General features: G+C 36.2%; 1 protein-coding gene across 1 annotated transcript; it reads right to left on the minus strand.

Annotated features, from left to right (window-relative positions):
- Positions 1-2,431: 2,431 nt before the first annotated feature.
- Positions 2,432-19,570, minus strand: LOC110455228 (myomodulin neuropeptides 2-like). Its single transcript, XM_021505220.1, has 2 exons — positions 19,311-19,570; positions 2,432-4,218 (listed from the first exon to the last, which is right to left on the minus strand). Exons 1-2 carry the CDS (start codon positions 19,363-19,365, stop codon positions 3,257-3,259), a joined length of 1,017 nt encoding a protein of 338 aa, XP_021360895.1. The 5' UTR covers positions 19,366-19,570; the 3' UTR covers positions 2,432-3,256.
- Between the last annotated feature and the right edge of the window lie 7,236 nt (positions 19,571-26,806).

Below are 26,806 nucleotides of genomic sequence, written 5' to 3' on the forward strand. Positions count from 1 at the left end.
TGATGTCTAAGTTGATACATAAGTAAACTTAAGGGTCAAAGTTAAATATTAACTCCGTCCACATTTGATCTGATTGGCTTGGTCATTTCCGTAAAATTACGGAAACTGTCGAGAAGCAGGGGGTGTCCAGATTCAGGGACCCACTCTTTGCAATGTAGGACAAGCTCTCTAGATAGCGAAGTCGAATGGGAAAGCTGGTATACAATATTTAACTAGTTATATTTAACAGAAACATTGTGTTTGGTGTAAAGTATGTGAATTGTGTTTTCACATCTCTCACATTGGGTATTGACAAAAACAGAATGTGTTAAAGTTCATAAATCCTGGGGATCCTAGGGTAAAGTACAAACTCATATAGGGCGACTCCATGATCTTGACGAGGTTTTTTTCCGGTGGCGTTCTGACGTTCTGGGTGTAAGGGCAATAGCTATTCACAGTTCTTGGGTCATCAAAAAGCACTGCCCAATGACAGGTCGAAACAAATCCACCACTGTATGCCTCTATTCAGTGACACGCCTCGGCCACTACCATCCCAGTGTCAAAAATTTAATGTCAATCATTATACTTCTAAATCTTATTTTAATTTTATATCAAAGTAATTCGCTCATTTAAATATAGCTCGGTTACTATCAGGTGGGCGTTAGTCCTAAAACTATAACATCCTTGGCAGTTTCGGTCATATCTCATATGATTAACCACGCTAATCAGGTGTAAGATGGGTGTGGCTTGTATGACTTCTTTTCCTTATTGATGTGGAGGTTTTGAGAAGAAATAAGCCTACTATACACGCATTGTACGGAAGAGAGCCTAACGTAGGACCCCCTGCAGAATCGTGGATATCTTCCGTGTCTTCTACTAATTTGGCAATGAAGTAGCAGTCTTCCTGAATTGATTCATCAAATATCAAGTAAAAGAAAAGAAAATATCGAAACCAATGAAAATCGACTAAGAATCAACAGGATTGCTGATATATATGGGGATTGAACCGATTCTTAGTTGACATTGAAGGATTAATATTGTTTTGCTGTCCCCGTTCTTTTTACGTTCATGGAATCTACAGGAAACCCTCGGTATAATGCCCCTCGTTTCATTTGCCACCTCGTTCACCGACAACATGTTCCATTATCTCTTTTTTCCGTTTTCTGAAGAATTCCTTAATACAATTCCCTCCAGTTATCGCCAAATCCCTTTATAACGCCAAACTGATTTGGACAAATGGTGGCAGTATAACGTTTTTACTGTATATGTTTTCCCCTTTATAGCTATTCTGCCTTTTCTTTTCGCCGATGTGTCCCTAGGCTCTCGTGCTCATACAATCTTTGTTATTTCCCAGAAAGGACGAACTGCTGTTACAATGTATTTCTAGCCATCGTGACATTTAGGCGCGGACAATAGTGATGTATCAGATATCTAAGTTTTGGAATATTGCTGTTTTAGTCTAAACAAGTATTGCTCGTTATAGTAAGATAGTTAATGTAAATTAGAGAGCTTCGCTTCCGGAAATGGTCAAGAGGTGTCTATACCGTTGATATCGATGACAACCTCAAAATTTCTTTCTGTATTTGTGCGCAAAATAGATACACAGATTCCGGAAATAGACCGATTTTTCTGTATACTAAATGATCAAAAGGTGGTCTTTATCATGTGTATTGATGACAACCACAAATTTTATTTCTGAATTTGTGCGAAAAGCAAATACACAAGTATGGTCCAATTGTTTCGTGTTTTTTGTCGGCAGTTATCAGTGATTTTTTATATTGCAGTGTTGAATTGTGTGTCGCTGATGAAATCTATATTTCTGGAACATCCTAAAGTCGCCTAAATGGTTGCTTCTCCTTATGGTTTTAAGTTATGCAAGGCAGTTGGAGAAGCGTCAAAATGACACTGATTCCAAGTTCACGGTATAATGAAATGCAGTTCGTCTGGATATACCCATATAGCGGGTTGCAGCGTAAATGTAATTATATAAAAATGTACAGTCGTATTTCGATAGACACTTAAGTTTTCAATGATGGTCTATCAACTAAAATTAAAAAGCCAATGATTTGATCGACATTTTGTTCTGAGTATATTGTTTGGTGTCGTTGAACGTTGGCATCGATCGTCATTGTTCAGTACATAATTGTGTTTATAGTGCAGTTTGGCCTCCTTAAGTCACGACCGAAACTAGTCCAAAGATTGTATGGATAAATATCCTAATAATATCTTGGTAGGCAATCAACATTTAAGTGTTTTTTTTTTTTTTATTATTTACACAAAATATCATTAAAATCTTATTATATGTGTACTTGAGGTTTCGAATCTTCTACTGAAACACAAGAGTACAGTGGATCACAGATATGACGGTAGAAGATTTTTGTCGATCTCAATTCACGTTAGTTTGGAAAGGTATATATATTGAGCAAGTACGAGTAAATAACAAATGCGTTACGCCATATTTAAGAATATTTATTGACTCCATGATTAGGTGGGATAGCATCTTTGCTAAGTGTCATTTCTTTCCGTTTGGATTTGAATAATCGGATATGTAGTTTGATAATAGTTTAATCAAGGTGGTCTAGAGATGGGAACATCGAACATAGATCGAATCCAGGTAGATTCAGGTAAACAGTTCGACCATATACAAGTTTCAGGTCGCTGCATGCTTGTATACTTTTGAAAGGAGTGATATTTTCATAAGTTCCCAACCCTTTTCTTAATCTTTGTTGAGTATGGTGTGTGTTTTGAAACGGCTCTGTTAAAAATAATTGCTTTTTTTTTATCAAATTATGCTATAATTCGTTAGATGGAATATTGTCAATTCGGGTATTACCTATAAAATCTTACGTACGTTTCTGATCGAATTATACATCGTTAGATTGAATATTGTCAACTGGAGTATTACCTACACAATCTTAAGGTACATCCTGTAACTCAATAATTAAATACCCAAACAAGAGAATGGTGTTCATCATTGTATTTTCCAACGATATATATTATGAGCATAATGGGCGAACCTTTATACATAGTAATGTAAAGATAATGTTTGATAAAAACAATCTGCATATTTAAACAATCAAACAAAACAAAACAGGAAACACAGAAACACTAAATTTGTTCAATAAATAAGCTGGCCCGCGGAGATCTGAGTTGTAGAGTCTATGTTTTCACCCAGGTTTTTTTTTGTGTCTTTTAAATAAAAATCATCACGGTTTGTATATAAACACTTTTGTACAAGAGTCAAAAATATATACTATTTGATAATGGTCCATTGTTACTATTTATATACATTTCTTCCCAATCTGAGCATGTGCATGCCTCTTGTTTCAACACTGTGTTCTGAGTCTGATCCGCTATCATCAACGTCCTTTTTACCCAAGCGCATCATGCGTAATGATCTGTCACCGTCATCGGGACGCTTGCCAAGACGAAGCATACGCAAACGTTTTCCAAGACGGAGCATGCTCAGAGATCGTTTGTCGTCTCCTTTATTAGCTTCCTGTTGGATTTCACTTCTACCAAGTCTGAGCATGCTCATTGGTCGTTTTCCGAGTCTCAACATATTCATTCCACGGCCGAGTCTTAGCATGTGCATTCCGCGTTTGTCTACATCACTGTCCTCAGAATCCTTGGCGGGTTCGAGAGTGTAAACGTAGTCATACATTTCATCCCGTCCCAGTCTGGGGAGGGGCAGAGCACGCTCACCCCCGTAAAGAATGCGCCCAACTCTCGGTAATGGTATTGCTTTTTCTTCTTCATTTTTGTCTTCCTCTACGTCTTGGATATACGCGCCTTTCTGTGTAGCGTCCTGTTTGTCCTGTTCGTCCGTGGAGCGCCTAAAACGCCCTGGGCGCGGCGCCAAACGAATTTGTCGGGGTGATTCATCGTCAAGATCGTAGAGACCTTCGCTGCTCTCATCGGTGTTTACCCTGTCAGATCCTATGTGTTCTAAAAGCCACTGTAGCTCAGCGTCCTCGCGATCCTCGCGGCCGTACCTGGGAAGGGGCACCTGTCTACGATGGTTAAACTTGTCCCCCAGAACTGATACTAATAGGTATTTGAGTTCGTCAGAGCTTAGAGTGTCCAGAGATCGGCCAATTCTGTTCATGGGCATGCTACGCTTGCCTAAGCGCAGCATCTGAAGGCCACGCCCTAATCGCAACATACTGAGCCCGCCCCGTCGTACCCTGTTAAGCGGGGATCCATTTTCCTCGGATGTGTTATCATTGTCTGTTGAACCTGGAAGATATAATCAGAAAGAAAGAGATTAGTCATGCATCAAAAAGTTAATAATACAAAAACAAAAAAAATGTATTCCTGTTTATTTTGAAAAACAACAATTAACCACGAATCCGTTCGTTTTTAGACCGGATGTGAAATCAGGCACTCCCGAAACTTGAAATAGACAGTTTATATTTCATCATAATAACAGATCAAGAAAAAGTAAACAGGACACACCAACATTTCTCTTGTGGATAAAGAGCAATTACACATTGACAAACTGTAAAGCGTAACATATCGACATTTGATCGAGAAAGGAAAAACACTAGAACAGATTTTTGCCCACCAGACAAAATCGTTAACGCAGCGCTACCGAGTAACACCTAAATGGCGTGTACTATTTAGTTTGACGGAGTGCCTTTGACTGGTTGTAAGGTTACGCAGGTTGCAAGATAAACTTTACTGTCAATGAAATGGTCGTTTGTCACAGAGCTGTGTTAAGCGTGGCGTCTGTACAAGTTTGTCGGTAAACAGAGAGTGCGGGATTATGTACTCAATGTCTCGATAAACTGATGCGATGCACCGAGTCTCGGCTAATTACTCGCGATCGATTAATCGAGCTGGAACAGGGATTTGTATGTGGAAGGAGGGAAGGGGTGAACGTAAGCGAAGAGAAGTACGTTGTTTGACCTTTACTACGAATATCACTACCGAACTGAATGATCCTTAACACGCGGGCGAAATGGGAAATCCAAATAAAAATCGAGAAGGCAAACAATCTTTTGTTTATAGGAACATTTTTTTTTAATATTATTTTTTAATTTAGTTTCGGTCTTATTGATTTTGATTTATGGTTTAATATTCTTCTATGCTCACTTTTTTAAAACCATTATCGCGAAACGATTTGAAGCGATTAAAAACAAAATTTCACCAACTCTTTATTTTTGCTGGAGATAAACACAATAACCCGACCCCCAATCTGCACACTCATTAATGGTTTGATTTCTAAACTCCGAGAAGAATAATCAGGATAATAGTCATTTTCTGAGATATAGAAGAAAATACATAAAGCACGTGTTTCGTGCTTGTCACTGATAAAGCCAATAATTTGATTTTAGCTGATTCAATTCAGAAATATGACGATGACATAAGCGACCCGTCACCGGAAACGGATTCACGTATCTCGACATGTAAAGGGATCGAGTAATCAGGAAAGCGGAGAAATTCGGGCTAATCTTTCAAACCAATCTATCATTTAGAGAAAATTAGATGAAGTCGTGATGCGGAAAATATTTTATCAATAACTATATGGGGACGAGTGTGTTTGCTGTTACTGATTCTTCAGATATAGCGCCATTTAAAGCGAGTCTGCCGTATCTCACATTATTAATGTTTCGTTTGAATTTAACACTCTGCTGAATATTCATAACTGAAACGTTTTGTCTTCTATGAATTAATAACACACTGAATCAGATATACATATCAGAATAAATGGAAATTCCATAAATATTTAATCGAAATTCCGAATTGGAATTCCGTCACTAATACATGTATCACATAGAACATAGGAAAGGGGCAGCATTGCTTTCACTGACGCAGGGGAAAAAAAGTTGTAAATTTTTTATCAGTTCTGTTTGACGTGAATCTCGCGACAACACACATATTATAACTTAACCGCCTATTTCTGGACGGGAGAGTCTTAACTAAGGGAAAAGGTCTCCTAGGGGTTGTTCTAATCATCTGCTTGTCAAGGTTATCTATGTAGAGCTGAATCTGATTTACTATAGCGTTATATAGGTAGGGGTGTTCGCCTTTACATGTGGGCTTACACCCACACTAAAAACCGGCTTGAGTGATGTATTCCAAATAATACGTATTTCACATTCGAGACAATTGACAAAATTAGGACATTTGAATAATTTGTTCCGTATTTGATAATACTCTTTTATATTGATAAGTTTAAAGAAATTGGTAACACTTTTCATATATGTTTTTTTTTCTACTAATAAAACTAATAAACAAATAAATAAATAAGTAAATAAATAAATGAAAAACATTATTTTAAGATTTTTTTATTATTCCTTACACTCAGCTGTTTTTTTTATTCGAGCTGTTCACTTACTATCATCGCACAGTGTTTCTTTTCACATATTTTCCTTCTGTATATTGTAAAATTCTGATTCAAAGATTTAGAAATCCGTCTTCTAACAAAACAAAAAATGTAACAGAAAAAAAGACATCAATTCAAATGAATTCCCAAACATAACGGACAGAATCTATCAAAAATCTCCATATTCCACTGTTAAATATTTCGTCAGATAAATGATTATTTGACCTTGAGATTGAAGAGCAACTTGTATTCTACAGAATAAGGTTTCTGGAGACATGTTCGATATTATTACTGGAAATTATAGATCTATCGTTGCAAAACTAGATTTATATCTTTTAACTTATTGAACAAATCCTGACTATTGTACGATGAAAAAGTGTATAGCATTATAATACTGGTGTCATTGCTCCGGTGTGCAACTCAGACGCCACGATGATGTCGACTGCACGGGAATAAGGGGAGATAATCGATAAAAAAAGTTCGTTGTGTGAGAAGACTGCTGATGATTTGCAGGGGATTTACGACATTTTCTGACATCGTGTCTTTATAAAATTACATTAATAATCGCTGTTTTTAGGCTTAAAAATAAAATATCTGATCGCCTAGTGGACGATTGATCTGTCTATTCAGTGGGAAAGTTGACGTCCGTCATATGCCAGACTCCGGTACATGAAGGGAATACAACCCGTCCGACGGTGTCCAAGTAGGCAACCTATAAACCCATAAACTTTATCCTGATGACTTTTAATGGCACCCCCGCCGTGTTACGAGATAATTGCTCATAAAACAATGTCATCTTAATTTCTGTCGAGGTTTCGGCAAACAATCGCAGGTGCCTTAACTCATGTTTTCTCTCAGGGCTGGGCGCTCTGTGTTCACAACTAGCCTGCGGTGACGTAAACTTAAGTCATTGTGAATGGCTGTTCGCGTTAAATACCTTTCTGGAGCCGTTATGGAAATATAGAGGGCCATAAAAAGTATGGATCTCTGAAAGCTCGGAGGCCATTAATATTACCTACGTAATGAGTTAAACGGAACATCCATTCATAAAAGGATGATGTTTATGTTAGCTCTGCTTCAAAACAGGATTGATATATTATAAATTCAAGCAACTCGTGCCAGGGAGGGGAAATAGAAAAAGTATTAATTTTCGTAAAACATTGAATTAGACATTTATGCTATGTGTGTAATTTCGTTAAGATGACAGCGCTCTGTACCTGACAGTTTCTAGTACAACCAGGCGATAGTTGCCGTGATCGGCCATTATCGGCCGTTGTTTTCTTGGAGTTGTAACATTTGTGTCAAGCTAACGCAATATGGTGTATTATGGCTTTGTAGGTCGTTAACGGGGATAACTACTGGCTTTAATCGACCCCCAGAGTCTTCCCTTTTCATTCGTAATTAACGCGCCATTAACCACTTCCTTTACATTCGAAAGTGTATAATTGTTAAGCAACTTGTTTCACGTGACTGTGACGCACATCCGTTCACGTGTGACGGTTTCTTAGAACATCCGGTCCTTTTTTTAAATATACATGTATATGTATGTTGTGTCTTAGACAGTCTCAAAAACTGTTTGTTTATTATCTATAGACTTTTTGAAACGATGTATACGGTATACTATAACTATTAATATTGATATAAATTCAATTTTATAATCATTTGTATATATTTAAAATTCTTTAAGCTAAACCTGTTCTCGTTTTCGCCTGTCTTCAATACTGATGCGATAGCAACATTTTTAAGTTAACTGTCAGAGTCGCAGACTAAATTCTACAGCAATCGACAGAACAACCGTAAAAAAAAGCCCCAAACACATACTCTATCGAACGCCCACGTATTTAATCATATCAAACAAATTATTTGCATTAGCAATGCTCTAAAACAATACCGTACTGGCTTTTTAGTGATTTTTATTTTCAAATAAAACTTCATTCTAGTGCAATTTAGTTAAATCCTCATTTTCCTTTCTCGTGTACACGTGTTAGATTTTCGGTATTATATGTTCGCTATCAATTATTTCCCATTTCAATGATTTCGAGTGGCTTAGCTATTTGCACTAATACGTGGCAGGTACCCGGCTGATTGATCTCGGCACTGTGATATTGTCCTCTGTAGACAGTACCACAGTGATAATGGGAAGCTTCTATGCATCAGAATAATATTAATAACTACTTTACCTTAATTCAATAATAAGGTAATACCCAGGCTTGCATCAGAAGTGCCGGAAGTGAGAAAAATAGCCCATTGAACGATGGGATAATGGTTGGGTAGAGTGTAGTATCTGGAGAGGAGGCGGACAAAAGAATTGCGGATTTTCCTGATTGACGGTTGCGGCTAACACTGTCACGTGACTGGTCATTATATTGCACTTGACCGCCTACCATTCTCTCACCTGAATATGTCTAAATCTAATATGAATCTGACTATAAGTTGTACACACACCTATGAATGACAAGAACGTTATACTATCGATGATGCCATACTTAACCCGCACTTATAACTCGTACAGTTATGCATAAATGTAGTTTATACATTCGTGGTTATATCATACTGTTAAAAATCTACGCAATCACTTTAAACTAATATAAAACTTTCTGGTAAAAAGCCAAATAAACTGGTTAAATGTGACATGACAAATTCTATGTAAACTAAAAAGGCTGAGAGAGAATTTTGATTTAATTTCACAAATTGAATGAATAATTTTGAGCAAACTTAATATCATTTAACGAGATGTTAAAACCTACGATCTAGTGTCAAACTGAATATGTGTCTTAGAGATTTTTGTATATCATGAATTTCTAGTAAAATGGAACCATTCTTTTCTTACTGATTATATTCTGTAAGCAAGGAAAAACAATTTTCAAGAAGGAGTAATATTTGAAAAGGAGATGAAAAATATTGTCAATACAGGAAATGCCTAGCTGACTAACGAAGATGCAACGCTTGATTTTTTTTTTCTTTCTGCGATGTTACGCAAATGTGTCTTTGACAAGACTGAGAAGAGAGAAGGGAGACATTTAATTTTTCTCTCAACAATCCTGTTGCTTTAAAGGCAATAAAATATGTTAAAATCAAAATCTCAATAATCATTTACCACACTACGGTTAACGCAAATACGGGCCGTTACCTTGAGCAACGTCCATACTAGGTTACCCAATATGGTTTAACACCCACACCATCAACAAACAAACGCGCCGTCTAGTGGAATGCAAACAGTGTACCGACAAACACTCTACACATTTACCACGAACGAAAAAAACAATGATAAAATTGTGTCAATATATAATTAAAGCAAACAGAACCGGTATTATCTTCTCGCAACTCTGGCATGTAAAATTTCCAAAATTAAAAACACACATATTTTGTTTCGTGCAACCGTGGCACTTTGCGTTATAAATACGATCTGTTTGACTAGCAATGTTAACATTCAATTAATGTTAGCCTTTCAAACCTTCCTAGCAATAAATCTATTGAAAGCGGCTAGTTTCTCATGTTTTGTGTTCAAAGTACCTTCACACTGACGTCGCTATATTTGTAATCATCGCAAGAGGTAGAATATTTCGTGATCGTTTGTCATCTAAGGACAATTTATACGACACGCTTAACGATTTATTGATAAGGTTTAATTACTCTCAAACGAAATAAGAGACGGGCATCGAAAATTAAGCATTGACAAAGAAAAAGGCAACAAAAGAAAAAAATATATAAATCAAGAGAGAAAAACGGAGTAGGCTACTTCCGGTACTGGCTTAACCACATCTTGCTGAAGTACATATGACCCCCTTTAAGCCAATTCAATGGTGTTACATAATGGCGTTCAAATTGACACCCACTTGCTGCCCCGTTAACGAACCCCGAACTACAGCTCCCGGTAATACAGGTGTTTTATACAACAGAATTAACAATGTCACGTGTCGTGGTGGTATACGGATTTCGTTTCTCTGACGACCACAATTCCGGGGACCATTAATGCCACAAGGGACACGTGACCTATGGTACGGAACTGGCCTGTGAACTCGATCATAAATCAATGGGTTTTTTTCTTTGATGGGTAAAATTATCTAGCAGTGCCCAAAGACACAATTATTAATTGATCAGTTTAATGTATATAATGGCGACCATTCGTGCCCTCTCGGACTGTAACCAGTCGCGCACTACATAAAGCAGTGTTGGAGCTTCAGGCAAACACACGCCGACTACTGTGTCATTGTCACCGACACGCTTGTCATTTTCTCAGACGTGTCATATCATGGTCCAATAACGCATTCCCTCGGAAGTCACCTATTCGCACTTTTGTTCTCATGAAGAAAACAACAACAAAGATGATACTTTCCTTTGTGAAATAGATAATTAATTATTCTGTCCTGAGGTTTTTTATTTAAGATTATAGATTGTCCTTCACTGAATATGTGGATATTGCCCATACTAGCCTCACTTTAAAGAAAAAGATATATTTTTGTGCGGAGACAGGAAATGTTGACAGTTAGTATACTATGAGCGTAGTGATATGATGTTGTAATAAGGTAATACAGGTTTTAATCTAGTTGTCAAACTTCAACCAAAATAATAGTATTTGCGAAATAAACGGACGCGTTCAATGAATCACCTAAAATGTATACCATATTATTAATGAAAAGGAAAAATACGAAACCAAACAGATATGCCAATTCAATCGTCCCGTGAATCTATTTCTATATATATATATAGCTATATATCTGTATACTAGTACTGATGCTATTAGCTCGTTTAGTAAAAGTCTTCCTTATTCGATAATGTAATAACCTATGTCCAAGGTCTTTACAGCTTAGATGTATTCTGTTGTAATCTAATTTCGCCCTCTATCCAGATTATGCTTGTCATCTGTGAAGGAATTACCGAGATTTTGACAAGATTACTTAAACGGGAACAATGGACAAACTGCGCCACCTCTGTGTGCTGGAGGTCAGGGTCAATTCCTTAACTCTGACAAAGGGAACATTGGCGCATGTTTTCATTAGTTCTAATTATTTATCAAATTGGAATTTGATTAAGAAAGCTAGTGCTTTATACAATAGAGGCCAAGTTTTTGAATTACAAATGTTCAGATTTCATGACTAATATAAATGTATTAAACAAATTGAATGTATTTATGATGTTTTTAGAACGCCAGAATGGGCACACTTTTCCCATACAAACCAATTATACATATCAACTAACGATAACGTTAAAGACGTGCTCTTAAAAAAACATTGATCATCGCAAGCGATTTGTTAAATATATCTTTGTCTGCTAACTATTGAATAATTCGTAAATTAATCACTTTTTTGTTATGTCTGTTTGTCGAAAATAGATTTAATGATTGACTATACACACTTGTTGTTTTAAACAACAAGATATAATATCTTCGCATTTTTGTTGAACGTGCGACGGTATTTAACCCCGCTGGAGATAGGTCCGGGCTAATTAGAGCAATCGATGATTGGGTAGACGATTATTGAGTTGACATTGCAAAGTTTGCGACGAAGCACGATAGCTCCTGACCGACGATTGGCTATTTATCTGATTTCGAGTGTTCCGTACCAATGGCTGTCTCGGACCTCGTCCTGTTTCTGCCGATAAATCAGCGCTTATCACAAGCATCTTTCCTTTCAATGAACTCGCTTCCGCTAAGAATTGGTTCGATTACTGATCCAAAGTGTTTATCTGAAACTAAGACTGCTTTTCCGCTCGAATTTAAATCATTTGACGTCACAAACAACCGATCTGTAATGTGAAAGATTGACGTCCAACGTGCCAACAGTCAGATGTGTTCCGGATTTTTAGAGCTTGGTCCGGATCCGATTTTGTATTTTGGTGTGTTTATTTCCTGTTCCTGTGCTAGAACTGTTTTCAGTTGTTTGCCTCAGCTGATTTGTGTTTTGTTTCTATTAAAAGTGATTTATATTGAGCTTATTAATAATCACAGATATATATATACCTCTCTAAGATAATGGAACTTTCTAGATTGGTTAACCATGCGTAGTTTTCGATCAATCTTCTAGAGAAAGTAAAATAGACAAAATATAGATAACATTATAAACGGCTTCCTAAAATTGACAATGGGTTGCATGTTTTAATTAAAAATAAAAGCATCGCAAACCACCAAATATTTACTGTGATTTCGACGTAAGATTGGAACGGTTTCTCCTCTTTATCAGAAGAATTGCTATCAAAGCTACAAAATGCCTCATTATAGGTTTTACGAGTGTCGACCTTTCAATTAGCTGTTTAAAGGAAAATTTAAAGACTATAAATACCTAATCATATATGAATCTGAAAGCTTTAATATTGCTTTGTACTTTTGTTGTCAGCCTAAACGAGCTAGCGTAGTTGTTTAATTGAGCGCGGAACAATGTGCGTCTGTCTGTGATCTTTTACAGACAAACAGTTAACATAGGAAAACATGAAAATCGCCAAATATTAAAGGAAAATTGTTAAATGCTAGCTCCGTTTATCGGCGGGTATACAGTAATTGGTACATCCCCGCAATGACGTTTTACAAATAAACCATTCTAAAATTACCCTTTTTATTGGTTCTGGTGTATCACAACTTTGCTGAATACATGTCTAGTGGCGAGTAAAAAAACATAGGCCAACAGTTGAGACCGTTTTATGGCGACTACAGGAATAACACTATAGACTATGGTCCCAGTGATGATCGCCCACAATAATCTAGTTGGACTATGTATTTGAATAACGCCCGAATACCATGAATTCTGCGCGGGCTCTTGAGTATTATACCGTATCAGAAAGCATGATCCGTGCTTAGTGCAAGCGTCTTTCATGTGGCCTAATCATAACCCTCAAGTCGGAAAGATACAGGTTATGTAATTAGTGGTAATTTAAATAAGACATAATATATCATACGTTTGCTAGCCGCCTTTGACATTTCGCCTCTATCCGCTAACTTAGCTAGAGTACCTCTTGTCGGTAAGGCGCAATCCACCGAGCCATCGGAACAGAACAGTAATCCGGTAATTGCATCTAATTGGCCATTTCTTATCTCTGGCTGTTAAGACTAGATTCTTATGCTCTGGCATGATTGAGCTTATACACTTTTATGCATGTTTAGAAGAGGGAAGCTGAGAAGTAAGAGGCCCAATTGAACTCGCGTAAACGGCATTAACGTCGCGAAGCATTGCGTCGCATATGTCCTACCGTGCATATGCTTGGGCATCATGCTGGCTTTTTGCCACCTGGAAAACGATTTTGACAATAGCAAGTACGGTCAAGTGTTCAAATTGACTGGGTTGTAAAAGATAATGAAAAAAATGTTGATTTATTTATAAACGCTCAATCTCAATTTGACTTAGTCAGATTCCCGACTTCAACAAGCTTTGGTTACTAGCCCCGACGTTTTGACTATGACCGTGTGTGTGTGGCGCTTGGGCCCTTTTGTCAGACAAAACCCTAAACATCTAATGCGCTATCACGAGTGATGAACGTGTATCCGCGCGTATGAACCAATCGGCTTTGACAGTAACAATAGCTTCCTTTCATTCCAGTTATGGCCAAATTGTTTATGGAATCAATCCGATCCCTGTCACTCTGGACAGCGATAGAATTTTAAATCGTGGCGGAAGCAAGCCGATCCAAACCCCATACATTAGTTGTTCGTATTCTATTAATCATTCATCAGAAAATTGTTAATAAAGATGAGTTAGTACAATAAAATTCTGTCCAATAACTATCAGAATTTAATGGCAGTATGTACCTATTGTATTTAGGTGAGACTCATTTAAAACGTGGCTTACAGAGTTGACACGGTAACTGTTTGATATATTGCGGAAGTGGCTTTAATGTCCAGCTCAGGTTTCATTGGTCATGTAAATTTGAGACTAAGCTCTATTGATAAATAAAATATGCTATTAAAACAGATGATAAATGGACAGACTTTCATGACAATTTTAGCACTTGAAACGTTGAAATTATCAGCTATTTAAACGCGGATAACATGACCAACACAATGGTGACCACGCCTACAGAAGGATCGTACTACAAGTTATAGTTACAGTTTGATCGACGTAGTCACCGTTTCAGAGGAATTTTTGACCGATATTTTATCTATCGTCCTATTGTATTTTAGGTAGTGCACTGTTATATTACATGACAATGTATTCATGCTAACATGGTATTTTCTATCAGACTCTTAGTGCTTTGTTTATATGTTTCAATAATAATAATATATATATTACTTTGTTTTATATTGATACCGTATATTTGATACTGTCTTTTTTATCAGACTCAAACATTGCATTTCGGTTATGATGATAATATATACTACTTTGCTTTATATTGCGAATTTTATATGACAGTTTTGTATATAAGGATACTAGTTTATACAATTATGTTTTACTTTGTTTTATATCTATACAAAGCATAGTATTTTTATATGACATCGTACACTATCACTGTTTTAGCATATGTTTAAACATTTTACTATAGTATCACATTTGATATTTCATACAGATTTATGCTACTTAATTATACGTTATACTGTAGTATTATAATTATTTCGCTTTAATTTCTCATGTGATATTGCATTTAAGCCATTACCGTGAAACTATAGACCGTTCAATTTTTTAATTTCCAAGCTTCCAGTGGGTGGCTAGCATTAAAAAAACTGGAAATCTTTGACGGTGGTATTTTCATGTTGGTATTCAATAGATTACACTGTAGGAATAAGCACTGTGTTTTTTTTCTATTTTTATCTTGTACGAGATGTTTACCCGAGCTTCGCTATCCATTCAATGTCCTCACGCTCAACTGGAATCGTATCACCGAATGACGTAACTTAAATAATTCATTAAATACCTTCCATATGGCATATCATACTACAGTATTGATTCCTGTAATATGCGTGTTTACTGTTGTAGTATAACATATCTAAATATTTGTATGTATACACCGACAATAGCTGTGCCATTTTGTCGCGGATTTGTTACGTATAGTTTTGGTCCATAACTAATAAACCAAGTTCAGAACCTCTGCACCCTCTCATCCGGGCCAACAAGAGTGATTGATATAAGTTGAAATAACAAAATTGGTGTAAACTAAATGGAGTATATATTATATATCCTATTTGTAAAAATGCTTAATAATTTAAAAAAACATCACTTTAAATTTAAAATGAATTAGTAATTTTGATTTAACTTTAATATCTTTCTCTCTCAGTATTCTATTTGAAAAATGCAATTTCTTGTAAACGTTGTGTCGGAAAATGTTATGCTGATTCATAGTGTAGATTCGTTAGTGTAGTTTTTTTGTGATGCGCTGTGAGTATAATATAACATTTAAAGTATACAACTTACGTCAGAACAAAAGATAAATTTTAAAGCACACATAAAAAAGGAACGTCCTCACGTCATCATTTATATCACAAGCATAGCGCAAGTCCTTGAATACAAAATGTACCCGTTTCAGATAACACAGTTTTCAGATTATGTAAGTAAAGCAGTCGTATTACAGAGAAACAGGAGCTCACGAAACAAGCCAACATCGATATCCCCTTTGTATTAAGATCGCCAGCCCAGACGAAACCATTAGTTAAACCTCCACGAGCTTGTTTGACGACCGAACAGATTAATAATACGAGAGTCTCGATCCTGAGAACACAGTAACCATACGTCGAACGAAACACTGACCGTTTAGGGTGTTACACGGCATGTTTTCTTGGCACCAATTCTATGTGAATCGTTTAAATTACATCGACAGGTCCCAAATCAATGTTAATCTGTTTATGTTGACTTTGAAATGATGAACAAAATGCAATTAATCTGATCCAATCTTTGTTATCAAGTTAGGAATTTTTTTTAACTGTAAAATAATGTTTCTGTTAATAACGTTTAACCTAATGGAAAAGGTTATCAACGTAGACGAAGAAATATTTGTAATGATTGTTCATCAGATTAGGAAAAACAATAGAAGTGGCCGATGATAAATTTGTGTGACTATGATTTAAAAAAAACCCAACGGCATCAAACAATAGTATTCTTAGTGCAGTGCTATAATATGATATTGCAAATTAGAATATTTCAGCGTCTTAAACGCAGACAAGTACCCACGTTATAGTTTTTACACATTAGATATATAAGAGTTTTTTGTATGCGGTAATATCAGCCTTTTGAACGATTTCTATTTGTCGGCTCTCTCCGATTCAAACGTACTACACTCATTCATTAAACAAATTGATTTGAATTTATGAAACTATTCTCATGGTCAATTCCTCAATCTACATTATTATGCTTTCTGAAGCTATGACGCACGGTAAAAAAAGTAGTCTAAAAATGAAAACAGTAATTAACGTCTCTACGAATTTTATCCAAATTATTGGAACAATGTGACATTTGAATGATTGATCGCTTAAACAAGAAATCGGCTTGTCAACAAAATAAGACTTTATCAAAAAGTAAAAGGGATTATATGTAAAAGTGCAAAATGGAGTGATTTTATTGTGCAAATATACAGTTAAAACATAGTCTATGCCATACAATTTCTTATATTACATCTGTAAACATCCATACCGATAAACACATGAGATTTCTGGAGCCCATATGCAGACAGGAAAATGCCATCTCTCAGACAATGAATGAAACATGTTTACAAGTAATTAATTACAATTGCTTATGTGTGTACTTTAACCATGCTAATAGGAATCTGTTCATGACATAGTCGAATCCTAACCAGGATTCATCGAAATGCCAGCTGTATATAAAACCATTAACGCCAGATTTATGTACGAACAGAGCCCAATTACCGAACAATGATGGCCTTTTCCAGACAAAACTCTATGCTAAATAAACAAATACATGCGTTTTTTAATTGTGTTACATGGTTAGGTATGATGATCTAAAATAAATTGAGTTTGAACCGCCAGTAAGACTTAGTTGAAAGCCTGGAACTGCGCACATAGGTAATCATGTATATATGTATTCACTGCTTTACAGTGTAAGCTCTAAAACAATGGGACTTGTATGTTTCGATCGATCAAATATATTTAATTTTCTTCCTGATTTGGCTTAAAAGGTTTTAGATTCATTGTTTGAGCCTGTAGTACAAGTAAAGAGAATATTTCAAGAGTTAATACATTTTATAATGAAGGCTTGGATTCGGTCTCTATGTGTTAACAGTGATTGTCATATAACGCTGTATATTTATTCTAAGTAACACGTTTACCTTAAACACGGAAAACCTGTCCATTACTACATGCTCTCACAGATTATATATATATTTATATATATATTCAACAAATGAAGTCTATTTATTAACTTTAAATTATTTTGAAAACACAAATCCATTCCGCAAAACCTGTGCTTACACCTCTAATACTTAAATGTTTCAAGCATATTTAAGGGTTTTACCGACCCCGACAACAATGTAAAGTAGATAAACTGTGACCAATAGAAAGAAAGTACATAATATATTCTAATTAAAGTCTTAGGAAACCAGCTAAGTCTCATCTTAAACTGATTTCGAAGATCCGTGCTAAGATGATTTTTTTTTATAAAGTTGGTTTATTTTCGTAATCTAATCAAGAATCATTCTGGCTCCCATTTATCATGCACTCTCGCCCCGCTATTTGTGATTCCAGAAACAAATGGACATCCCGTCAAATTTTATCAATTTTAAGCTTGTGCACTTTCGACAATATTGTAATTCCTTTCGTTTGTACCAGTCAAAAGGCAACGCCAGATTCGATAAATCTCCAGTTTTCTACAAACGACGTCTCCTGTAAAGTTTTATGAACTAAAATGGATAAACGAAAATCAAATTAAACCTTTAACTTTTGCAAATTTTATCATTATGTAAAGGAGAAGTGCTTTGGAAGAGACGTAAATCTCCTTTGACAGACCGGCAACGTCTTCTCCAAAGAGCGTTTGTTCGAAGAGACGATTCTGTTACGCCAGGCGTGAACGCGCATCGGCTAGGTAGGGAAGATATCGGCTCATTACGTCATCGCCAGTCTGTTCCAAAGACAGTAGCGCCACCTACGTTACCTTCCTCACATCCCCAAGACGACATATCATTATAATACCCCGGCCCTGACAACAATCAACTTCGCAGTATTTGAAATTACGACTAAGGTATCTTGTTACAATCTATCGATACACGACCCTTCAGCTTTCACAAGGCAGATGACCGCATAGAATTTTTACATTTCCAATAATCCTACGGCATCCTAACGACTTGTTAATGTATCAAATTAGTATATGCCGTTACCAAAATTACTTTACCTAACATTATTTTCTATTAGAGTTACGTCAAAATCAATTACGGTTGTTTCAAACTGTTTGATATTTGTCTAATAAAATGTCGTTCTTTATCTTACGATCGCACCGTAGAAACGACGATAAAGTATAAAAGACCGCGCTTTACAATGCCATTCATTAGTTATAACTGAAGTGACGTTTTATAGGAGGTTACGTTAGATTAACGATAAGAATCAAAATCTCGAGCTTTTACATTAATACAATGCTAAAATAAAGATGCTATGCTTCGACTTTATTTCCCTGTATGTAGATAAGATGGCCGTTAACAAATCTGTTAAGAATGTTTTCTGTGACGTTGAGATACGGCACCGAAGCCTTGTACGGGCGCTTACTAATTGTTTTATCTTATTTGGGTGCGTAACTGTTTTAAAATATTTCTTATATAAGGAAAAGAAATAATAAATCAAGCAAAGCTGCATAATATTGACATTAACGTTAAAAAATAGCCATACATTTTGTTTTATTACAAAAGATTACGCATTTGTTCCGATACTGTGTAACGGGTAATTTTCGCTGACGAATTTATCATTACCGCGAATATTAGTTTGCACCAAACTTCACATAGTATTCCCATGATATACCAGTGAAGAGCGAAAGTTTCACTGAGCAAATATTTCCCAGTATATAATATATTTCCAAAGGTAACAAAACAAAGCGTATTTAGAATTATTTCACCTATTATTAACATGCGAAGATTATCAATGACTTACCTGTGATAAGTTGATGGCAATGCAGTAGCAGTATTATAGGTAAAATGTATTTCATCCTAGAGTTCTCTCAAACTCGCACACCAGCTATCCCCCAAAAAATGTCACTTATAGGATAAGCAAGTCCGTCCAGCAATGACCAGTATTGTAAGCGGTGGCTGTCGTTGGTTAACAGTTGGTGCTGTGTGATTGCCGTATGCCACCTTTGTTCCTAGTGACGGATGATACCGCTCTTATACCTTAGCTGTGACGGAAAGTGACGCCAAACGTCCAGCCATCGAATCATTGATCTGCGATTAGTTCTTTTGTCGGTAAAATCTCCATTCTGATAAGCCACGCCCCCTTAGCGACGAAATCAGCCGCCGCATCCAATGGTTGAGTTTACAGGAGCAGACAATATCCCCCGAACTGCCATTCCCCGGGGCCCTACCCTTAAACACGTAGACAATGACAATGGTAATATGTCATGATTGTCTCCCACTCGAGTACATTGACTTAATGCGTTCTTTGACGTGTGGGGGCCATTTTACTGAGTAGTTTACAAGGTTTGCTGTTTGTAATATATCTTTCGTTTGCCCGACTTAAGGGTAGTGGGAGAACTCTGTTCTGGGACGTACTATGCAGTGTCGTTGAGCTGTACAACTTTCCCAAAGACATTATTTCCGTGTTTTTGGTTTTAGTAACATGACTTTGGGATATTGGTACATGTACCATATACCGTCGAAAATGCAGTGCTCAGCTTTGCGGTTGGTGCTGTTCTTGTATTAATGTGTTTGTTAGTGTTGTGATTGACCATTTGTATTTTCTGTGATTTCATTCTCTAAACAAATTTATCGACGGTGTTTTCGAACGGTTTGGGACATACAGCTTACATTGTAACTCCAATATCACTATATGTAATCTAAACATTAAACGTTTTATATCTTAAACTAACCACGTACATTACACACAATAACTCTGGGATATTTTTGACATTGCAACATACATAAACTGTACCAATTTTATTTTGTATGATAAACTGGCAGTACTTGTCGATATGTTCAAACGGAAGTTTTATGCTCAAACCATCTTTCATGCAATTTGTAGAGATCTTATGACGTTATAAAATGAGATGTACATGTTATAGTTGAATTGTACTCAAAATCAGCCTCGAGCTTATTTCGTAGTAATTTCTTCATGTTTGTCAGTCAGTATGAATCAAGAAAGGTTTATGTGGCACAACCAGTGGAGTGTTTTACGTAACGCTTCTCTTGTTGTGCTGCATGATTCCTTCTTCATCCAAGCTTTAAATTTAGTTCACTGAAAAATATGAAATATTAAATATCGACTTGAAATTGGAATTAACGGCAAAGAATCAGAGTTTGAGGATGAGAATGGTGTTACATGTACGAATGCGTCCCCCTTTATTTTGTATCGTATTTTCTATCATAGATTAACAGTTTATTTCGATTTGGACTTTAATATTTCATTTATCATTTTTCTTTCATATTATAGATTTTTATTACAGAATTTGCCGTTGTTGAAAGGTGCCTATGGTTGGTTTATTGTATTGATGCTAGGAACACATCAGACTTGTCAATACGACCACTGGGTCGGCTGCCTGTAAGTGATCGTGTATATACGTGTATTAGTGTGGTCAGATCAATGTGGGATATTAATGCTACTTTTCAAACTGAAAATATGTTTTGTAAATATGACACCTTTCGTTTAAAAACATTTTTTTTTATTATTCATTTTCAATCTGTTTACATGACATGACACAACACATATGGTACATGATTGTTGGTCAAGCTCTTAAAGCTTAAGGGTTGTTGCTAATTAATTCACTTTGAATACATATTTATCAAGCATGTACCTATATTCAGAGACAAAAACGAATTCACACACGGACACACATACACTTACAAACCCACACACATAAATATACAAATAAATTATTAATAAATAAATGGTATTCGTGACATTAGGTATATAGACAAAAAACAAATGCACACAAAAGACAAAGGACAAGACATGTGGGACAAAGCAAGGACAAGGGAAACCTAGGTCAGAAAGATGTTAAATTTTAACATTTAAAAACATATTGTTAGTCAACATTGACCACCATTTATTTATGAATGACTTTTTCTCGATGCTTGCTATTAACATCATTTGGAACCATTCTCGACACTGTAATATTATGCGTTTGATGTACATACGGAACAACCGTTCGACCATTTTGTCTTTTGTAAAACCAAAGTAGTCTTTGCTTAGGTTCTTGTATTCAAATATTCATGGCACGGTACTGTTCTGTCTCGATCTATATGTAGTGATATTTCTTTTTCTTTCCTAAAATAATCCTACACGTTCATAATGGACACTGGTCAAGGATCAGTATGTATTTTCGTCGGAACGTACATATCATGACGAGCGACTCATAATGTGTTGGAAACGCTTGTGTTCTTCGGAACACCTCGTTTCCACTTTCGGTTTTAATGAGAATTCGTAATGTCTGCCCTTTTTTAGACGCCTCCACGGTTCATAATGTAACCCTATCGTGTGCACTTAAAGTAGGCGACTCTTTCCTAAAGTGATGACGCCTTTACTTTTAGAGATGAACGATGATTTTTTTTTACAGAAACAGGTTTTTGTCAGAATAGCAGTTTTGTCCTTGTTTTTTTTGGTACCGTTACAAGTTGTTGACAACTTCTTTTAAATAAAATATACATCATCACCAACAATTCGTCAGTGTAAATGATACCGGATGGAATACTGTGATGGGTGCTTTTGACATCGTATTTAAGTGAAGTGGCACTCTAAAGTCGGCATCAGATTCACATTATCGCAAGGAGGCAAATACATCAGCATAAGGCATCCAGCTATTACAAATACATTACACATCGATCTGCACATCTTGAAATAGCGTTAGCTGCTTATACTGCAAGTAACCAACTGAACCAAACTAACAAACGAGGATAAAACAGACCAAACAATAAAACAAAAATAAAATCCACACGCAAAATGAGGCGAAACTGGAAGTTGTGAAAGATTAAGCGTCGCCTGTACCAATGTGGCACCCGATATTGTGTATCCAATCAAATCCAAAGACATTTGTCGATCAATTTGTTTCTAAGAATCAAAGATTGTGAGTATCCCATTATTTTGTTTTCTTACGCAAGAGAACATAGCAGTTATCATTCAGCTTGATGGTATTTCTAACTTGACGAATAGTCGCAGACACGTATGTGAGCATAAACACTACTCCTGGCCGATGTCGTGGTGTAGTAATGGCGGCAGGGGACAGCGGTGTGTCAGACAATACAATTGGGAGTACAGTAAGAGACATCCAAATACGGAAAATGGTGTTTGATAAACGTCTACGAAAGCCTATAGAATTATACTGCTGAACAAAACAAATGTTATAGTCTGTATCACGGATAAGTTCGTATAGGAAGGAGGCATACCAGGACGAAAACTGGCGAAAGAGAAAACTCCAAAACAAAACTGAATAAATCCGGAATGTTCACCAGATAGTTCCTATACTGCACGTACTACCATGCATAAGAGTCATGAGCTATTTCTGCTGGTCGGGTGACGCAGTGGGTAGCACACTTATATTTCACCAAGATGGTGGGGCTTTGAATCTGCCAAAGTACAATCGTTTCATCCGGGTACTTTGTTTTCCTCCCACATTAAAACCATCTGTATCGGGAACTTCTATAACACGATTCGTACATATAGCCAAACCACGACTGAATAGCTTGCGACATAGATGTCATCCACATGTAGAAATTGATACAAACATAAAGTATATATCAAACACGTATATATATTTTTCATGCATTTTTTGTTTTCCCTTCAAAGTTAAAATTGATGTTCCGGAAGTACAAATAGCGTGCCTTCCTCACAGATCAGTTAACACTTAAATCAATGAACTAATTTCTCTCTGAGCCTTCCAAAACCTCTTCTCTTTCTCAATCTTTTCATCCAACCAGCGATCAGAATATTACTTTAACTACGTCAAGGAAAGAGCATTCAATCCAATCCACCTATCACACCAGAAATAGCACACGTAACATTCTACGTCATTTTCACAAAATCTTACTACAGGCCAATTGGGACTTTTGGGACCTGTTGTTACACGTCAGTGCACGTTAGCACTAGTGTTTGAAATCAATAAAACGTTATCACCTAAAACAATAAAAACTATAATGTACTACTTATAACTTATAAACTCGATCTTGCCAGGTGTGCAGTTTTAAAACCTATATTATTATGCTAATACAAGTATTTAAACTTGTAACATGTAACCAAAATAAAGACGCATATTTGAATGATTTCTTAACATTTATATTTCAATTTTCTTTTAAAATTAAGATAAGGTTTTGAGATAAAATTATTTTTCGCTTTAACTCTGAGATGCGTAAAAGGTAGGTAACCCTGGATTTGTAGTTTATCCCTCCCCTTTACCGATGCTGATCCCTGTGATTATCGCTACCACCTCGAATAGTGCTGGTGGGCGAAGTACCAACTATCCCCTTAAAATGCAATCAAGAACTGATGAAGATGGATGACAGAAATAACACAGGGGACTGTAGCAGGATCAATACTTTCCCTATAGTATATAGTTACCACACGGGATTGTATCAGGATCATTACTTTCCCTATAGTATATAGTTGCCACAGGGGACTGTAGCATGATCATTACTTTCCCTATACTATAAAGTTACCACAGGGGACTGAAGCAGGATCATTACTTTCCCTATACTATATAGTTGCCACAGGGGACTGTAGCATGATCATTCCTTTCCCTATACTATAAAGTTACCACAGGGGACTGTAGCAGGATCAATAATTTCCCTATACTATATAGTTACCACAGGGAACTGTAGCAGGATCAATGTTTTCCTTATACTATATAGTTACCACAGGGAACTGTAGCAGGATCAATAATTTCCCTATACTATATAGTTACCACAGGGGACTGTAGCAGGATCATTACTTTCCCTATAGTATATAGTTACCACACGGGATTGTATCAGGATCAATAATTTCCCTATAGTATATAGTTACCACAGGAGACTTAAGTTTGAGCCCTGCCTCCCCTATTGTACGTACATGTATATACGCTACCACATGGAGGACCTGGAGCATAATCATAACCTTCTTTTTACAATATATAACTACCAGAGGGAACGGGAAACTGATCTTGCCCTCCTTATAAATAAATACATTGTAATTACCACACTAACAGCGGTCTAGTTCTAGCACAGATGACTGTAGCATGATTCTAGCCCCTCCTATATCACAGCTACCAAAGGGAGATGTAGAAAAAAACATATAGGTAACTACCACAGAATAGTATCATAACCACTACACCCCGTATTGTATATATAACTACCATACAATAGTATGAACCGTTTAAATCTGTATTATATATAACTACATGTACCACAAGGGACCGTTGCATTGTTATCACAGTGGGCTTTATCATGATTCTGGTCTCATGCCCAGTAATACGTTTTAAGTGTACTTCCAAAGCCATTTCACCGGGGCCCCATACGTTTATCGCGATCCAAACGGTTGAACCGGTTGGACCAGAGTTGTTCGTTTATGAAATAAGGTCGGACCCAGTAATCTGATGCTGCTTTCAGGCGAGCATTGACAAAGCCTTGCAAGGCATGCATACACATTTGCTGGTCCGCCAGGATTTATACCCAAAATGTTACATTTAAAAACAGACAAGCCGATTGAACCGGATACGCGACAGGGGCCTAGTATGTGTTTCGGCCAATTTCCTCTGAACAGAACAGTTAAATTTGATTTCTAATGTAAGGCTTGATTTGAAAGATATTTTGTAAAAGAAAACTTCGTATTCATTTTAACTTGGTATTTTTTGTTTGATTTGTAAATGTAAAACTTAACATTGTACATGTTTAAAATCCAATTTTCATAATAGAAAATCAAAAGTGCTACCTAACATTAATAATTACACACTGATATGGTTGATAAACTTGTGTTTGATCTTTTGACGAACAACAATGAGAAATCATTTCGTCTTTTGGTTTGTTCATGTAATGTTGTAGCAAAGAGGAGAACAACAGTTAAGGAAGGCAAAAGGTTTATTCAAAATATATTAATCTATTACATACTTACTAATAAATACGGGTTTTTTGTTTATGCGATACGACACAATTGCTCTAACCCATATCAGCCCTCGCCGTATCACACCCCAAAACCCGTATCAGCCCCCGCCGTATCACCCCCAAAAACCCGTATCAGCCGGCAAAACCCATATCACACCCCTTTTGGAAAATTCGTTTTTCAATATTTCAAAAATAAAAATAAGTCATAAGATAGTAGTTTTTATTAGTAAGTATGTAATAAACAGAATGAAACACGCCTTTTTCCATATCACCCCCAGTAGCAACCCGAGACTGCAATATCAGCCCGAGGGCTGATATTGGTCGAGGGTTGATACTGGGTGTGATATGGAAAAAGGCGTGTATTATTCTCTATGTATTAGTATAACTCAAGCAGTAAACATAACATCCTCGTGATGATATTGAATATACATAGAATTTAACACAAACCATGAAATCTCTAGAACCTTCATCCTGCGTCACTATTTGTGACGTCATTGTTATTAAAAATATGTATTACATTACTATTTTTGTATACGTACAACTCGGGACGATTTTTAAGTTGTGCAACAAATCGACATTTTATTTCTTTTCCTTATGTATATATGCCCCATCTCACTCCCTTAGGATTGAAGTGAGAGATTTGATAAACGTTACATAATTTGACACGAGAGAAAAGCACATCCGCGGAAAAAGCTAACGAAGAGATACTGTATTCGCTTTTAAAGTTTAACGAATTGAAGGATAAAATGAAGTAATGTCATTACGAGTTTTGGCTGTCACCTACCACTTGTATAATAAACCTACCATTTTGGATAAACAGTAAAACACTACTTGAGAAACTTTTGAGACGGATTTAAAATTGTTTTCCCTATTTGGTGAATATTTTTGTTTTCAAATTAGAATACTTAAAAGTGTTAAAGATCCACAAAAATACCATATTTAAATATTCCTTTGATTACCTACTGTATACATGTGCATACGCGAAATTCCTGAAATATTTTAATCATCATGGACGTTGGTAAGCTGGAGTTAAAACTCAGGGGCGAATAACGCATTTAAGAATTAAGATAACAATATCACGACTTTCCATCCCTATGAATTTTAGACACGTACAGTTTTTAAGTCAAATTCGTCACACAACTCAGTTAGGTAATCGTGCTGGCGCGAGATAATATTACACATATATTATATCACTATTGATTTTAAATTTTTGATCAGGACAATCTCGTGTGAAGTAATAACTATCGCGGGGATTGTCTGCAGCCACGTTGTCACATTAGTACATTTAATATTGGTATTAAATGCTCAGTTAAAATGATAACCTGCACGGAGTAAAAATCCTTTGTAAAGGATTTGCGATCATGGGTTAGAGAA

This window comes from Mizuhopecten yessoensis, unplaced genomic scaffold (assembly GCF_002113885.1).
Source record: "Mizuhopecten yessoensis strain PY_sf001 unplaced genomic scaffold, ASM211388v2 scaffold8183, whole genome shotgun sequence".
Taxonomy (NCBI): domain Eukaryota; kingdom Metazoa; phylum Mollusca; class Bivalvia; order Pectinida; family Pectinidae; genus Mizuhopecten; species Mizuhopecten yessoensis.

Coding starts and splice junctions, on each gene's coding strand:
- LOC110455228 (XM_021505220.1), bottom strand. CDS start 19,365: ATGAAATACATTTTACCTATAATACTGCTACTGCATTGCCATCAACTT. Junction 4,219..19,310: donor TTGCCATCAACTTATCACAG/GTAAGTCATTGA, acceptor TATATCTTCCAG/GTTCAACAGACAATGATAAC.